This window comes from Acanthaster planci, linkage group LG01 (genome assembly GCF_054643075.1).
Source record: "Acanthaster planci isolate LZ-2023a linkage group LG01, COTS_SCS, whole genome shotgun sequence".
Taxonomy (NCBI): Eukaryota; Metazoa; Echinodermata; class Asteroidea; order Valvatida; family Acanthasteridae; genus Acanthaster; species Acanthaster planci.
This window is the reverse complement of record NC_141777.1, coordinates 16956474-16973760: the sequence shown is the minus strand read 5'-3', so window position 1 is coordinate 16973760 and position 17287 is coordinate 16956474. Positions and strand designations below refer to the sequence as shown.

The 17287-nt window shown below is 44.9% G+C and overlaps 2 protein-coding genes across 11 annotated transcripts in view; both read left to right on the top strand.

Annotated features, from left to right (window-relative positions):
• Positions 1–17287, top strand: part of lrrc9 (leucine rich repeat containing 9) — a 286106-nt gene that overhangs the window by 60876 nt on the left and 207943 nt on the right. For 9 of the 10 annotated variants that reach the window (XM_087133796.1, XM_087133801.1, XM_087133790.1 and 6 more), the window contains one exon: positions 16074–16137. In XM_087133796.1, the coding sequence (XP_086989922.1) occupies positions 16074–16137 (64 nt within the window). Of the gene's footprint in view, positions 1–3318; positions 3339–16073; positions 16138–17287 lie in introns of those variants that run through there. The other variant, XM_087133811.1, reaches the window with a different exon arrangement.
• Positions 3353–5865, top strand: LOC147800483 (uncharacterized). The gene is made up of 2 exons (XM_087133816.1): positions 3353–4048; positions 4359–5865. The coding sequence occupies exon 2, from the start codon at positions 4410–4412 to the stop codon at positions 5106–5108; it is 699 nt and encodes a 232-aa protein (XP_086989942.1). The 5' UTR covers positions 3353–4048; positions 4359–4409; the 3' UTR covers positions 5109–5865.

The window sequence follows — 17287 nt, the reverse complement described above, 5'->3', positions numbered from 1 at the left end:
AGAAAAAATAGAGTAGTTGCGCTACACGATGTCTTGGAATACAGGTAATTGTACATGAATAATTGATTCAAGTATAATAAACCTTGAAGGAGTTGCCCCAAAATTTCATGTACTATTTCATTTACTACTTCTGGGAAAACTGGAAACATGGCATAAATAAGCAAATGATTCAAGTGTGATAAACCTTGAAACAAGGAGCAGGGCGAAGTGCTACTTCACAAATTTCACACATAAATCTAGTCTTATTGTTTCTGTGTAAAAACAAACACCACAACGTCTGTGTGATCTAGCTCGTGTTCCAGTCTGGGGAATTTCTACAACAAAATGTCTTCCTATCAGTCTACCTGGACCAGGAAGACGGGTTGGTCTACCTCTAGATCAATACACTGGCAAATTTGGTGCACGCAACTCTAAGATTTCACTCACCAACATGTGTCTAAATGTCAGAAAACTCTCGGTGCCACCAATTTCCTTATACACAAGATAAGAGTTTACAAGAGCAATATCAAGCAAAAATAGGAACGCTTTCTTGTACCATTTGATTGATTTTCTTACTGAACGGTGCGACGATGCCAGCTGGTCTGCAATGTCCACACCCTTCATCCCCTCATTGTAGTCGAGTACACACCTGGGTTTTTCCAAAGCAATGCCGTGGTGGTTCCGCTTTCCAGTGTTGGCCATCTCAGCTGTATGCATCGTGGACAGCATACGGACATCTTTTTTGTCTTGCCAGACCAAGGCAAGCAAGCCTTGGTCGCAAGAGCGGTAAGCAACATCACCTCTCTTGAGTTTCAAGGAGCACAAGTCCTTGGGCATGTCTTGACGATTGCTTCTCACCGTCCTGACGACGTTCGTCTTCTCGCCATGTAGTTTCAGGTACAGTTGGGGGCTGCTGAACCAGTTGTCCAGGAAAATGGTGTACCCTTTGCCAAGAAGATTGGCGTTCAAGTCAAGTACGATTTTCGTACTTGCCAGTCCAACAGCCTGGTCTTGACCGGTGTAAACCTTGAAGTTCCAGGTGTATCCAGCGGCAACTCCCGTGCTCTGGCAGACTTGATACATCTTGATGCCAAACCTTGCATGCTTCTTGCTTGAACTTAAGTCTCCCTTTGAATTTCCAAAGGGACTCTTCGGTAGTAATGTTGCTAGACGGAATGTAGATGGACTTGAACTTCTCGGTCAGTTCGTCTATCTCCGGGCAGAGCTTGTAGAGTTGATTGGTTGTATCTGCACGGCTGTCATCGACGAAATGCAGATGGGACAGCAAGTCCATAAATCTGTCGTGGGGCATGGTACTAGGGAAAAACGGAGTCTCAAGTATTGAGTCTCTCATCCAGTAGGACTTCAAGTCGGGTTTCGGCATCAGTTCCATGATGATGATCATGGACAGGAACACTGACATCTCGTCTGGTGTTGTGTCGAACTAGCTTTTCATGTGACTTGGACTTGCTGCTTGACTTTTCGGGTGTTCAGCGGCATAGCAGTTGGTCTCGTTGACTATGTGCAACGTCAACTCTGGTGTGAAGAACTGCTCGAAGATTTCAACAGGAGTGCTGTTTTTGTCCATTTCTTGCACCTGAACACCCACTATGCCTTGAAAGTCATGTCGGCGGGGGAAGTTGTCATCAGCCATCCATTGAATGGACGAAGTCTTGACCTTCTTCTTGGCAGCCTCGCTAACGGTGGTTGCCCGTTAGAATCGCTGTCACAAGTTTCAATTTCTGAACTATGTTCAGATTCCGACGTGAAATCTGAACCACTAGTCGCCATCAGAGTTTCCTCTTCAATGGAAGACATCGTGTAATGCAACTGAAGGGCCGAGGAGCGGCCAGGAAAATATATACCAAGTGCTACAGAAAACACTCCTTTTTAGACAAAACAAATGTCCAATTATGCTGGACAATGGACTGTCTGTATCCCGAGTGTGGGTGCTGGGGTGCTGTGCTGTGCTGGGTGTTGTAACGTGCGACTGATTCAAAAGAACCAAAATGAAGTAGGGCATGACGTTGATGAACATGACCGCAGAGAAAAGGAAACCAGCAGCTATATTTACAGAAATATATTCAGTTTACATACCAAAAATAATAATAAAGCAATTTTAATCTAGGTTACTATTTGCTTAATATAAAAATTAAATAATTACTTATGGGTTGTTATCGAGGTTTCCTGACTTGACTGGGTACGTGCTGTCAAATTGACTGTTGGTGTTCTGTTGCGGAGGGACAACTGGGGCACAGCTGGCTGAAGCACTGCCTGGTCATGTGGGTGAGCCTTAGAGCTGGTCTGGTCCTAGGCCATCTAGGAAGAGCTGCAAAACTGGTTGGTTTGGGTCATCAACTTGAAGGAGAGAGAGAACAGCTGAGACTCACTGTCTCTACATGCAATGCATGTGGCAAGTCGTCAACTTGAAGGAAAAGAGTACAGCGGTGACTCGCTGTATCTGCAGGCAGTGTATACATGTAGCTGGAGGGCCAATTGGACATTGGCTGGAGTGATGAAGGTTGGTGATACCCATCAGTTGAAAAAAGAACAGATCCCCTGGCTGGACGGGTGGCTGTGGTGTCATTAGTGCATCCGAGCATGGTACAACCCACTTCTTAAATACATGTGCACCCAGAAAATAATAAAAGGGCCATTACATAACCAGTCAGCCCTCTGGGCAACATCTTAACAAAAGAATACTGGGTACAAAACACAATACATGTACATAGGGTCTGCTGCAGCACAGTTTAGACTTGAAAATAGAGTTAAATAAAAAAAAAAAAGCAGGCGAATTATAAAGGACGAAATGTCCAATCTGTAACAACGTTTTCAGGGCCTAGCTGGGCCGTAAACAATGGCGCGCACACCATGTCAATGGCCTGTATTCATCCCGCTCCGGGCCCACACAACGCGCGTTGCATAAGCCCTGACTGCGGAGTCAGCGACACTCCACGGAGATTACCCAGGGTATTCAATCAAAGACAAAGGGGGTGTTCTGATGAATAAAATGCAATTTACTGGGTATTGTAGGGTCGACCAACTCTCCTAGTTGCCCTAGATGTCCATTCAATGCAAAGCTCCCAGTAACTACAGGTGTATACTAAATAAAAGTTGCAGGTGTGGTATGCGGCTGCTGCAGACACCCGGAAATTAGACTTTTCACGAGGTGCAGCATTTCCAGTCATCCGTCGCGAAGGGGTTAAAAACAGTGACAGATTACCTTCGAAAAATGCAAGCTAAAAATGATGGCAGTTCCTAGCAGCAGGTCTTTTGTATTTTGTTATGTCCCATTTCGGGTACCCAGGCTCTGCATATAAACCCATGGTGCTCGAAACGGGGTTCCTCGGCAGCAAGTGGTAAGACAAACCTTCTTGTTCTTCTTGCTTATTCACTTTGCACACATTTTCTTTCATCAACCTCTTTAGTCCCTTTACAACTTTGGAGCTTAAGCAACATTTTACCAGTCTCCTATGTTCACGTACCCCTGCCCAGCCTACATACACAAAGTTCCCATGTGCCTAGTACAATTCGCTGAAAGACTTGATCATGCATGCTGCCTCTTGACCCTCCACAATGCACTGCGGGCCCGGCGTCAAGTTCATCCTTCTTTTCCCAGTGCCTATCATTTACAGACGTGTCTTTTATGACATTTTCGGAGTTTCGAGTTCCGTACCTTTCGCGTTTGTGAATTGATTTGATTCCTGTTACAGTATAAAGAGTGATTTCTTATCTCTTGGTAAGAGTGCTTATTCTCATATTTATTTCGTTCTTTGCATGCTGTGTTTTTTTTTTGTGGTTCTTTTCTGCCCCCTTTTTCTGTGCATTGTATACAAGTTTGGGTGTGACCTACTGTGATGTGTTGTGTTGGGTATGGCTGTTAAACAGGAGCGGGAAGCCCTTTGTTCTCTATGTGATGCGTGCGTTCGAACAAGAACAGCCCAACGCTATACGGGTCTGGCCGCTTAGCGGGGCTAGGTAGGCTGCTCTGCTCCTTTGTGGTGCAGTTTTGCATTATCTGATTAGCGGCCTGGACGAGGAGAGACCCAGTGAAATGTAAAGGCAGAGGGTGAGTGAACTGTACCGCAATAAACCCCAGACCTTTATCTACAGATCAGGCTGAGTGCGAGTTACCGGAACATGCCTAGATCGCTAATAGCCACTAGCAGGATTGATCAGGCTGAGCGAGCGGACTGTAACAATGCCCTTGATCACTGATGGCTACTCCACCTACCGAGCCGGTGTGCTGGACTCTTATACTACCTGTGGTCATGGGCGCCCACCTTGCACCAATAGATCGGGTTGAGCGAGCTATGCCACAACAATGCCCTTGATTATGATTGTCTGGGAGTAATGAGCCGTTCCCTTTCTTTGTGCAGCGGGTCCCGGGCATCGCAACCAACCGCATCCGCGGACGACTCTACCGACTGATGGCTCAGCAGGACCCGCGGGGCAATGGTCTGCCGTCTGCCCCGGGCCCCTCACCAGCTCCTGCTCACCGAGCAGCACCCGCTCAGAAGTCGGGTCAGTCAACTCCCTCCAAGTGGGCAATGGGTTTCACAGCGGGTTCACCACACTCCACTGCTTCTGTCATGGGCGAGTCAGCTAACCAGCATGCTGCCCAGCCTTCCATTGCCTTTCGTCCGTCCGTCCGTCCGCCACATCTCATCCGCAGCTCTAGCCTGCCGATGGATTCCGGTCATGAGGCCACCGATCCTGACCTGGGGCGTTCCTCCCAGGAGATGACCGACCACTCGGGGGATCCCTGCCCAGTCCTTTCTCCAATCATTCCAGCCTCCAGTTCCCCCACACTGGCAAAAACTAAGAAGATTAAGGCCAAGTCATCTTCCTTGGCCTTTTCTTCATCCAAGGCTAAGAAGAGACGCCACTCTGATTCGGATCCACCCCCATGGATGGCAACCCTCCAGTCTCTTACAGAAGCCTTCACCTTTCTTGCCCGCAAGATAGACTCTAAGCCTCAACCAGCTGCGACGGCACCAGACCTGGAGCCCCTCCCGGCTGTCCCTCCTCTCTCACACGGGGCCCTCTCGGAGGCCGAGGCAACTTCTATTCTGCAACTAGAACCATCCCACAGTGGGCCAGGGCGTAGTCAAAGTGCGCCAAAATAGGGATTTGGTGAATGAAACTTTCTTCAATTTTTTGTGCTTTTCAGAAAGGTTAGACCCCCATGGATACTTCTGTAGAATATTTTTTCAAAAAATGATGTTTATAATTTTTTTGGGTACTTTTTGAATACGGAAAATTACGGAAAATGAGCTACAGATGCTAAAAATGGCTACACACGTTCAATCTATTAATCTGCTATATAGGGGAAACTGATCCAATTGAAAATGCATCTGTGTATTACTCCTTAGTCATTCTAAAAATTTATTAGATTTTAGAAATATTGCAGATCATCGTAAATATCTTGTTTAAAAAGTACAAAATTACTTTTTTTCCTTAAATAAGTATGGAAATTATAATTCCTGTGGATTCCCGCTTTACTTTTTATACTGTTGTCATCCTTAGTATCTTGTTTTTCAGGTGATATCAAAATTAGCTGCCGCCTTGCGCCGCCGTTTGAATTATGGTGTATTTTGAGACCGCCAGCATTGGCGTTTTTGCAGTTCTTTTGATACAGAGCATTGAGATATGTTTACAATAGCGATTCCGGCCATCTGACTAGCTGCGGTACTGTATAAAAAGGCAGCATTTCGTTTCATACAGCCTTTACCATTTAGTTGAACGTTTTTGAACTTGAAACACAGTAGTGGATACTGCTCTTCAATCAAACAAGCATTATGAAGGCTTTCTTCATTTCGGTTTTCATGTTGTCGATGATTTGATTCCAAGCTGGAAAAGATGACATCTATGTCAAGAAGACAACTGTTTGAACTTGTTCATTCGTCTAAAATCATCACTGACATTAAACTGTCGAACCTTAGATTTTGTCTGCTTAGATTTTGTATTTCAATTCCACGATGTTGATGGGTCTGATATACCTGCGGATCTTCGTTGACAGACAACCAAGATGATATTAAAGGACTTTTTCTTTCGAGTGAGAAATAGATGGACTCGAAGCAAACACATGATGAAAACATTCTTTCAAAACAACGCTGTTTGGTTGGACAATAAAATATCATTTCCCGATGAAGTGGAACAATTTTTTGCAAGTAAGGACGCAAGCAGGAATGATCCTTGTCTTTCAGCAGAGCCAAGTACATCCAAACAGCACCCAACAATGGAACGTCCAATCAAGGCTTGGCAAGCACTTTCAAAAAGATCAAGGCAAAGAAAAGCACTCAAGCTTATAACACAAAAGAAACCAGCTGAGCTGCTGTTTGCAGCATCACGAGGATCATACAAACAAAATCAAGACCTGAAGTATGTGCTTCAGTTTGCAATGATTTCTCCGTCCAGACCCACTTAAATGAGAAGACTAATTTCTAAGCAAAAAAAAAAAGCCGGAAGCATTCTCATTGGAAGAAGCCTTGTCATTGATGACTGAAACTGACTTGACAAAACGTTCCTATCAAATGATATGATCAGCAGCGAAACGAAAAGGTTCAGACATTTATCCGCCTTACAATGATGTAAGAGAAGCAAAAAGAAAATGCTACCCGGACAACATCGATATACGGGAGGACTCGGCTTAAATGCCTCTTCAAGACCTGCTAGATCACACTTCATTAAGGATAATTCAAGGACAAAAAGATGTCATCACTGAAGCTATCGAGAATCTTTAGGAAGATGAACCTTTATCGTGTGACTTAATATGTAAGTGGGGCATTGATGGTCATCTGACCACAGCGAAAACAAGCAAAAGTTTTCTTCGCGGGGCAATCAGATGCCAGCATGTTCTGCACTGCACTTGTCCCATTCAATTACGGTTCAGAGATCATACCCTGTGGCAAAACCCAGTGCCATCTTCAACAAGATTTTGCCATCCTGTTCACCTACAATCCCAAAAGGAGACCGTTGAAGTGTGCGAGGAAGAAGATCATTGAGTGAATCGGGAGATTGAACAGCTCAAGCCAATTGATGTAACTGTGGAAATTTAATACGAGATGGAAACAGAGAAAAACAGAACAGGCAATGTACAAGTAAACTATGATCTTCATGAAACTGTTGTAGACCAAAAGGTGATCAGTGCTTTAACATCAACTAAATCATCTATGAGGTGTTACATCTGTGGGACAACACCCAAACAGTTTAATGATATACATGTAAATGAGCTTCAATGCCCATAAATGGATTCGCTGCTTTGAGATGCTTATTCACTTTTCATACAGACTTTCTTTTCAGAAGTGGCACGCAACATGAGACAAAGATAAGGAACTGCTGACATCGAGAAAGAAAGAGATCCACGATTGTTTCAAAGCCAAACTTGAAATGAAAGTGGATGAACTAAAGTAGGGAGCAGGCAACACCACTGACGGAAATACTGCAAGAAGAGCATTCTGGGCAGAAAAGGAATTTGCGGCAATTTGTGGACTGAATGAATCGCTAGTTCATAATCTGCACATGATCCTTGTTGCACTGTCATGCTCACTTCCCCTCGACTCTGAAAAATTTGGAACATTTTGCAGGAATACCGCAAAACTTCCAATCAAGCTGTACCCTTGGTTCAAGATGCCCGTAAGTGTCCATGTTCTGCTGATCAACGGGGCAGAAATTTTGTTACCTTCAGTGCTTCCAATCGGCACGATGAGTGAAGAGGTTTCAGAGGCCATGAACAAAGACAAGTTATTCCGCCTCAGGCATGTGAGGAAGACATCACGGTTGACACCATGAGTGACGTGTTTCAAAGGCTTATGGTGACTGGAGATATTGTTATCAGTACGTATTCAATACGGTCACGACACTCATGAATTCTTCCTTGTGAAGTTAAGTCTATGCTCAAAGACTCAGATACGTGTATCATCAGTGATCCTAGAGACAACACTCAGCAAAGTGAATCTTCAGAAAGCGATTAACATCAAGTGGTAAGTGGACTAAATTCTCTCAAATAGCAAATAAGGTGCCTACATTATTCATTAAAAAACAATTACCGATAATATGAAAATATGAACCTAGAACAAATGGAAAAGTAATCTTATTGAAGAAACAGAAAAAATTTCCCCTTTTTTTAATTGCATCCGAAATTTGGCGACACAAAACACTGATAAGGAAACAAAACATGAAGTTCTGCATTTAAAATGCAGCTGACACCTTCTCCAAGATCATTATTTTTGGAGAATGAAGGAAAATAACGTGAAATTAATCTAAAAGCCATTTCCATTTGGTTAATAAATGGAAAAAAGAACCGGGTACATGTGCAACGTGCAGTACTTAGTACGATGCTTAACAAAATAAAGTAGTGAAAGTCATCCAATAAAACGAAAACAGCATCCAAAGACTTCAAAAACATTTGAAACCATCTTTATCGGATTCCACTCATTCGAAAACCAGCTTAGGTGAACTTTGTTAGGAACATATTCGCTCAAATACTTTCGGCACACTTTGACCACGCTCTTGTCCACTGTGCATCCCCTCAACCAGTTACGGCGTCGGAATCGCCTCACGGTGACTTGCTCCACTCGGTCTTCAGCCCGTCTCCTCCTAGGAGGATGATATTGACTCAGTGGCTGGTCTGACCCAGCCAGAAGATCACCTGCGCCTTCTCCAGTGTGACATGATTCACATCCTTGGGCTCCCATCGCCAGATCCTACACCGTCTGAACAGGGACACTCTTCGTTCAAGCGCCACCCTTCAGGCCTTGGGTCAGCTGAACCTGTCTTCCCAGAGATTCCTCTAGACCGTTCCTGCATGGAGATGATGAATGCCCTCACAAAGGTTAGACGCTGGCGCACAGCTCCTCCCAGGGCCTTGTCCTACCACTATTTTCCTCAAGAGGATGTCTCTTGCTTTTTTCATCCCCAGATATCCCTGACGCTGCCAGAGACAAGATTTCGTCTGATTCTGGCAATGCCAACCTTGAAACAGTTCTCCATCGCTTAGACACAGCGTCTCGCTTCGGCCTCCGATGTTCAGTTTTCCTCCTCCTTCTTTCGGGGTATATTGCCAGAGCTCATGAAGAAGACTCTTCAGTCTCCCCAGACTTTGTGGCCCTAGCTCTGCGAGGGCTCGACAAGGGACTCTACTCAACTTTTGAGCAATTTACTCGTATCTCCCTTCTGGCCACTTCTAGCCCCAGAGCCAACACGGTGGATGCCATGAATAACCCTTATGAATCTGTCAAGAACAAACTCATGGATCTCCCGCTCCATGGGAACTCCTCCACTTCCACTCCTCCCCCATGCAACAAGTCCAAACGCCTGGCTCTAGAGGAGGAGATTTCAACGCTATTGCGCAAACGAGCCATAACGCCGGTACATCCAAACCAGCTATCCACCGGCTTCCTCTCGTCCTTTTTCCTGACACCCAAGAAAGAACCGGGAAAATGGCAACTGATAATCAATTTGAAACCGCTCAACAAGTTCATCAAGCCAAGGTGGTTTCGAATGGAGACACTTAGCGTGGTTCTGCGCTCCTACCAGTCCCGTGTTGGGCCACGTCCATAGATCTACGGAACGCATATCTCCATATCCCAATACACGAACAGTTCTGCAAGTTCCTCCGCTTCGAGTACTGCGGCCAAACCTACCAGTTTCGGGCCCTTCCCTTCGGTCTCTCAATTTCACCAAGGGTCTTTACCAAGATTGCCAAGACTCTCGTCGCCTATCTACGAAGGTGCGACATCCTCATTTTTCAATATCTGGACGACTGGCTGACTGTAAATTGCTCCCCCGACGAGGCCAGAGCCAGCACCTCTCTCACCCTTGATGTTACGACATGCCTAAGGTTCCTCATCAACCATGACAAGTCGGCCCTCGACCCATCAAAGCGGCTGACCTACCTTGAGGCGGTCCTCGACCTTCACAGAAGCATCCCAGCTCCGACACCGGAATGCATCCTCAATCTACAACAATGTGTCCTTCAGTTTTTGCAATCCGAGGCACCCACGGCCCTAGCCTGGCTCTGTCTTCTCAGACTATTGGCCAGTTTGGTCGACCTCATCCCATGGTGTCAACCGGAGATGCAGCCACTTCAATTACATCTCCTATCTCGGTACTGCCCCAAGAGCAACCCGGTTTCTACCTCGGTCCCTCTTTCGCCGGAGGTTTGCACTCACCTCCAGTGGTGGACTGTCAACGAGCACCTGTCGACTGGTCGTCCTTTTGCTCCCCCACACCAAATGTCACGATGGCAATGGATGCGTTGCTATTCAGATGGGGGCCTCCCTTCCTCCATTTCACTCATCCAAGGTTTTGGACTCTTCCTTCCGCTACAAACACATCAACCTGCTGGAACTGCAGGCAGTATTCAACGCTCTTCGCCACTTCCAGCAGCACTTTGTGGGTCTCTCGGTTCTAATCCAGAGAGACAACTCCACAGTGGTGGTACATCAACCACCAAGGCGGCACGCGCTCCCCTCAACTTTGCGTCCTTACATGGCAGATCTTCGTGTGGGCGTTCGATTATGGAATCTCTCCCCAGGCCGCTAACATAGCAGGAACAACCAACAGCATAGCAGACACTCTCTCCCGAGGCACTGTCCATCCGACAGAGTGGACTCTTCATCCGGGCGTGGTCAGTCAGATCTTTGGGGGGATCGAACGTCCCCATGCCGACCTTTTCGCATTGGCCAACAATACTCATCTTCCGACGTTCTGCTCCAGGTTTCTCCACCCATGAGCCTGGGTGATGGACGCTCTACAGGTGGACTGGTCCGGCCTTCTGGCGTACGCCTTTCCTCCAATCTCTCTCATCCCGCGGGTCATATCCAAGATAGGACAAGAGACATGATGAATTCTCCTCGTAGCCCCATTCTGGCCTCGCCAACCATGGTTCCCGAGACTGACAAGGCTCCTGGTTCGTTGACCACTGATCCTTCTGCCCAGAGAGGACATTCTTCGCCTGCCCAGGTCAGGAATCCTCCATTCAGCACCAGGCAATCTTCATTTGACATACTGGATTTGTCCAACGATTGTTCAGAGTGTCAGGCTTTTCTGCGGATGCTGCATTCATGGCGGCCCGGGGCCGACGACTTCCCACATACGGAATCTACAATCTACGTTTTCTAAGGCTGGTAGTGTGGAAACGATTCAGTTTCTTTGCTTGACGCTGGTATACAGTCCATGTCTTGCACCCATACAGTAAGGTGGTGAGGAATACTGCTCCATAGACTTTGATCTTTGTTTCTGTAGTGATGTCCGCCTGTTCCAGCCATTGCTGTAGAGCCTGCCAATAGCAGCACTGGCCTTGGCCAGTCTGGCATTCACCTCGTCATCGATGATGACATTCCAAGACAGCGAACTTCCAAGATAGATGAATTTCTCCACCACGTTCAGTCGCTGGCCATTCACGGTGATGTTAGGTTCTGTGTAGGCATTTCCTGGTGCAGGCTGGTGCATCACTTCTGTTTTCTTTGTGCTGATGGTAAGGCCAAAGTTGTTACAGGCCTCGGAGAACAGGTCAACGCTGTGTTGCATGTCCTCTTCAGAGGCAGGGTTGAGGGCACAGTCATCAGCAAACAGGAAGTCGTTGATGGTGCCTGACTGGACTTTGGTCTTCTCTTGGAGCCTCCTGAGGTTGAAGACAGAGCCATCAAAACACCATCTGATGCCGATGCCTGTGTCCGTGTCGGTGAAGGTTTCAGTTAGCGTTGCCGATAACATGAGGCTGAACAGGGTCGGGGCAAGGACACAGCCCTGCTTCACTCCATTGGACACTGCAAAGGGATCTGATGATTCACCACTGTCAATGATTCATGAAACTGACGCACGATGGCTGTGAACTTTCTGGGGCATCTGTACTTTCCCATGATTCTCCAGTGGCCCTCTCTGCTGACGGTGTCAAACACTTCGGTTAGATCGACATGTGGAGAACAGGTCAGTGTTCTGTTCCTGGCACTTCTCTTGGAGCTGTCTTGCCGCAAACACCATGTCGATCATTCCACATTCTTTCCTGAAGCCACACTGACTCTTGGGCAGGAGACCTTGCTCTAGGTGAAGTTGTATCCCTGTACCTTGATGAGAAGTCACTGAAGATGTGGTGGGGTGCTGGTCAGCGGCTTTTTACAGATCATCACCAAGGGCTTGTGGTGAGTGTGGGCATGGAAGGTGTTTCCGAACAGGGTCTCTCGTTCGATGTTCGAGTAGTTTGCTTGGGCAGGAGACAAACTTTTTGAGACAAACGCTACCGGCTTGCCATCCTGCCGAAGGCACACCCCAATTCCCTTCTGTGACACATCGACCTCCAGTACGGTTAGTTCCTTGGGGTTGTAATACATGTACCTGAGGCACGACTTGTCAGTAATGGACTTCTTTACTTCGTTGAATGCTGCCTCTTGGTCTTCCTGCCACTTGTATGGGACATTTTTGCGTAGCAGCTCCTGTAGAGGTGCAACTTTGTCAGCAAAACTTGGTATGTAGGCTGACACATACGTCATGAGCCTGAGGAATTCCTGGAGGTCCTCTTTGTCCTGGGAGCTTGGTACGGCATGGATGTCTTCGACTCGTTCGGGGTCAAGGCGAATGCCTGTCGGTGAATATACCGATCCAAAGAAGTTGATCTGGTTAACTTTGATCAGGCGCTTCTTGCTGTTGAAGACCAGTCCTTCTGCCTCGGCTGTACGTCCGTATTCAGTGATATCGTCGGCAATTCGGACACATCCAGGGACTTGATTGATGATGTTGGCCATGGCTTGCTGGAAGATGTCTTGGCTCACTGATGAGCCAAATGGGAGTCTCTGGAAGCAGTAACTACCAAACGGTGTGCGAAAGGTCGTCAACTGATTTGTGGGGGGCTCAGGATGGAGCACATGTTTGCCGCGGTGCACTGTTTCTAGGGATGCACTGATGGTGTGGATCTTAATGATCCTCAACTTCTCGCGTTTATGCATCTTAGGCCCTCATTGCCTGCAGCTATCTTAATTTTAACTGCAATTTTTCTCTCCTCAGTCACCTCATTATCCATTTATGCATCTTAGGCCCTCATTGCCTACAGCTATCTTAATTTTAACTGCAATTCTTTTCTCCTCAGTCACCTCATTGTCCATTTATGCATCTTAGGTCCTCATTGCCTACAGCTATCTTAATTTTAACTGCAATTTTTCTCTCCTCAGTCACCTCATTGTCCATTAAACAAAGGTCCATGTGTTATTTAAACAGTCTGAATTCCTCAGTCAGATCTGGTGCGTTCCAACGCATTTCCGGGTATTTGGCCATTGTGACCAGTCTATACTGCACAGTTCCAGCAATCGCCGGAGTGATATTTTCACCACATCTCCGTCAACACGGAACTACTTTAAGCCTACACTAAATTTATGCCCGTAATATGGCACGTGTACGCCTAGATTACACAAATACTAATACGACCAATATTATTATGGCATGAGAACAACAATTTGCAGTGGATGCAATGTCACTTAGAGTTCAGATAGTGAGGTGCAAATATTGCAGTGTTGGTCGTTAGAAGCTCACTGACCGTGTTTCCGCAGCTCGGGCTTGGTGCACAGGGCAGGGGATGGTTGGGCCTGGGTTTGGCACTGGTCGTTCTGGAGGCCCTCCTGGTCAGGCACGGTTCGCTGAGCTGAACTGACAGCTTGATCGGCGAAAGTCCCGTCTCTGCCTACAGGGCTGGTCTCTTTTCTGGGCTGGTAGGGTACGGCTTGCAGGTCGATGGTCGATTGCGGAAAGTCCCTCTCTGCGGGTGGGCAGGGCTGGGTTTATATTCTGGTTGGGCACAGCTGGCTCAATCAGAGAGCCTGTGTAGCCAGGGTTGACTCAGCTGGCTGGAATGGATCATCTGTTAATTAAAGTTTGCCTGTGCCCTGTGTGTGCACCTTGCACAATGACGATGTTCGATGACTGTCGACAGGCAGGTCGGGCCAGCTGCGGCATCACCAGGTCACCGCACAAGATATAGCCGGGGCCGTGTACGCTGGTCCTGTGCGTGGTGGAGTGGCTGTTCAGGCGGTGTTCCGAGAACACCTTCGCAGGCTCGGATTTGGTACATGTTCGCAGCCCGGTCCCTATTCAGTGAAAGCTTTCTAAATTTGGGCCTGTTTTTCTGTCACCACTGCCACCATGTTGTGATATGGAGTGGATAAAGCATGATGAGGACGAGTGGGCGCATAGCTTCTGCTAGCTTGTTCATGGTCCTGGTTCATGCCATGTGTGCGCACCTACAACACAGTGCCATGTAATTATATTATCATAACATACTCTAGTATAGAAAGTTGAATATTCATGCCATCTTTGGTGTTTGATATATATGACAACAATATCAAATTTAGTACTTGCACAGTTCCTTTTATTAGGCTGTGTATACCTGAAGTGTTTATGTGCATTTGTTCCCGTTATCTTTCTGGAATAAACAGCCAAGCTTTTTGTAAGATTTTTAGTTTTATTTGAATCATTTTTATTAAGGAATTTACGCAAAAAGGTATTTTATGAGATCTCATGTCACTCCCTGTGATGAAACAGCGTGTTTTGTTTTTCGTTAATTGTCCTGTGGTATTCAACATATTGTTGGCCAGTCTTAGGCAAACTCGTGCAAACACTTTGAAAACTGATGTTTTGGAGTGACAAAATAAAATTTACAAACAAATGCATGGATAATGGAAAAGGGCATCAAAATCTTTAAAAATTATTAAAAATGGCAAAAGTAAATCTAATGTTAGATATTTTTTCTTTCTGCTTCCTGGTCACCACAAACATTGTTACGATATTACTGGCCCCACTTGTCCGGCTAAGCTGCAGGCAGTAATCAGGCATTTTTGGAATGTTTAGTATTGTTCATCTGACTGAGCGGGGATGATCATTGAGCACATCAAAGGAGGGAGTAAGATTGACTCGACACCACAGCTCAGAGCTCACACAGTGTTTGCCTGATGTGTTTTATTACAGTTGTTAACTTTTGGAGTCGTAAATTAAATGTGCCCCCTGGGGTGATTCCATTCTGAGTTACCTGGGTGCAACACAGCTACATGTAACTTGTTACTTCTATGATGACCACTTTTAAAACACGCCCTAGTGTCAGGAATGTGGTGTGCTTTAGAATGAATATTCAAGGCCAAACAATGGACAACATGAATACAGACTACATGTAGATTCATGATCTGGAGATGGGGGCGATCTGTGAAAACTTATTTACTGCCATTTATATTCAAATAGGAAAAAGTTGTTTCCGATTATAGTTACTCGCAAAACACTGCCTTGTCCTTTGTAGCAATCCACGAAAGGCTATCGATGTTAGACATAATTTATGTATGGATTGCTTGAGATTTCAGTTTCTGAGGTTTTGGCTGTTTTCTTGTACCTTTTCAAGGGAAGCCTTTATTTGTTCACTGAGTGGTTTTGATTATAAAAACAGCTGAAAAATTTAGTTTTCCTTGGTGCAATTGCAAATAAATGGAGCTAAATAAAGGCAATATCCTTAGAGCGTATAGCAAATAAATGAAGTAATATGCAGCCAAGTCGGTGATGAAAACTATGTAGTAGTTTTAACAAACATTTTATGGCTATGAAAAATTGTTACTTATATGCGAACAGTACCTGAGTATTGTGTAAACTGTGGGTATGTATTTGTGTGTAATAATTTAATATTTGCGAGTTAAATTTGAATAAAATCTTGTTTACTGAGTTACCTGACTGCACATAAGCATAACGATTTGAATTCCGCAGACTAAAGACACTGTTGCTATACCTCATAATTCAGGCAAGCTTTCGCATAGCAACCACCATCTCTGGAATGGACTGGTTCCTTTGTGCCCTTCTTATCCATTGAGAACAGTGTACTGTTGCAAGGCGTCACTTACGTATCTACACTAAGCAACAGATTGCCCCAAATCACAAGGTACATGTATAGCAACAGTGGTTTTAGTAAAGAGAATTCAAGTTGTTATGTTCACGTGAATTTAAAGAACTCATTGTACCAGATTTGGGTCAAAGTCAACTTGCAAAAGGCTTATTACATGCAACAACAAAATTATGCCATTTATTAGATCATTTTACAAGTTTTCAACAAAATTTTTTGATGTTTCTAGGGGACTGGTGCACTTGTTCAACTTCGTAGCCTGAATTTAGCAGCCAACAGAATTGAGAAAATAGGTAGGTAGTTTTAAATGGGCTCAACAGCCCTTTTAAGCTCAGTTTAATGACAAACCGATAGTGATGATGCATTATTTTTTGAAAAAACTCAGATACGCAACATTATAATAAATATAATACAAAACTGCTGCAAACTGCTTGCTGACTACAATGACCTAAAATACAAATCTTAAAATGTGGAGGCCTGATGTTTCAATCCTCGTCTATCCACTATTTTGTAACTTTTGTCACAACAATTTTTTTCCTCTAAATGTAAAAATCTTAGAAGATTTAACTTCATGAGTATACATACGCATTTATTACAAAACCAAATTAAATAAAAATAATGAACAGTTTATTAGAAAAGTCAGTTTATTTTGCCGAAATGAAAGTGAGAAGACCATCTGTCCCGAGGCTATGATGTGTGACAAACATTACGTTTGTCCATGTAACAAATGTTACTCATTGAGAAAAACATACAGTGTTCATTTTAGCTGAAGTTTTGAATAGTTTTTTAACAAAAATGATTTGGAAAACTGAAAACAAACACGTTTGGTTTGTGAACAATTCTGTTTTCATGCTCTAATTCAAACACCAGAAAAATGTCTGTCCGTGTGACATATATTATATCTGTCCATGTGACATACATGTACCAGTACGCTACACATTTTCTGGAAATAAATTTCAGTGTTTTCTACAATGGCATTAACTTATGAGATAATGAAAGTTTCTAGAAGTAAACTAAAAGACTATTTAATACATTGAAGGTAATGTTTAATTGTGTTTTGAATTTAATTTTCATATTTAAGAAATAAAGTGTCTGTCCACGTTGTTGCAATAAACATTATAACTTTAAGAAAAAATTTCTGTTATTTTTCAAATACTGCTCAGTCTCCTGCTTTTACATACCCATGCCCAGCCTACTGTACAGGTCAGAATTTTAGCCGACACGCTATCACAAGCAGTGACCCTGACATCCTGTTCAATACAAGCTTCGCGGTTTTACCATGCATTGCTGGTCCAATGCACGATAAGCCTAACCCCGAAACTCATTATTTTGGCAGGGCTTGTGACCGCAGACCGCAAAGGTGACTGACAATGTGTAGTGGACTGCTGCACACGCAACGGTTCAGTTTTTTGTATGCGTGTACAGTATAGGGCAGTCCAAAAG

Bases quoted from the DNA above. Each gene is read 5' to 3' on its own strand.
- LOC147800483 (XM_087133816.1), top strand. From the start codon at position 4,410: ATGGCTCAGCAGGACCCGCGGGGCAATGGTCTGCCGTCTGCCCCGGGC.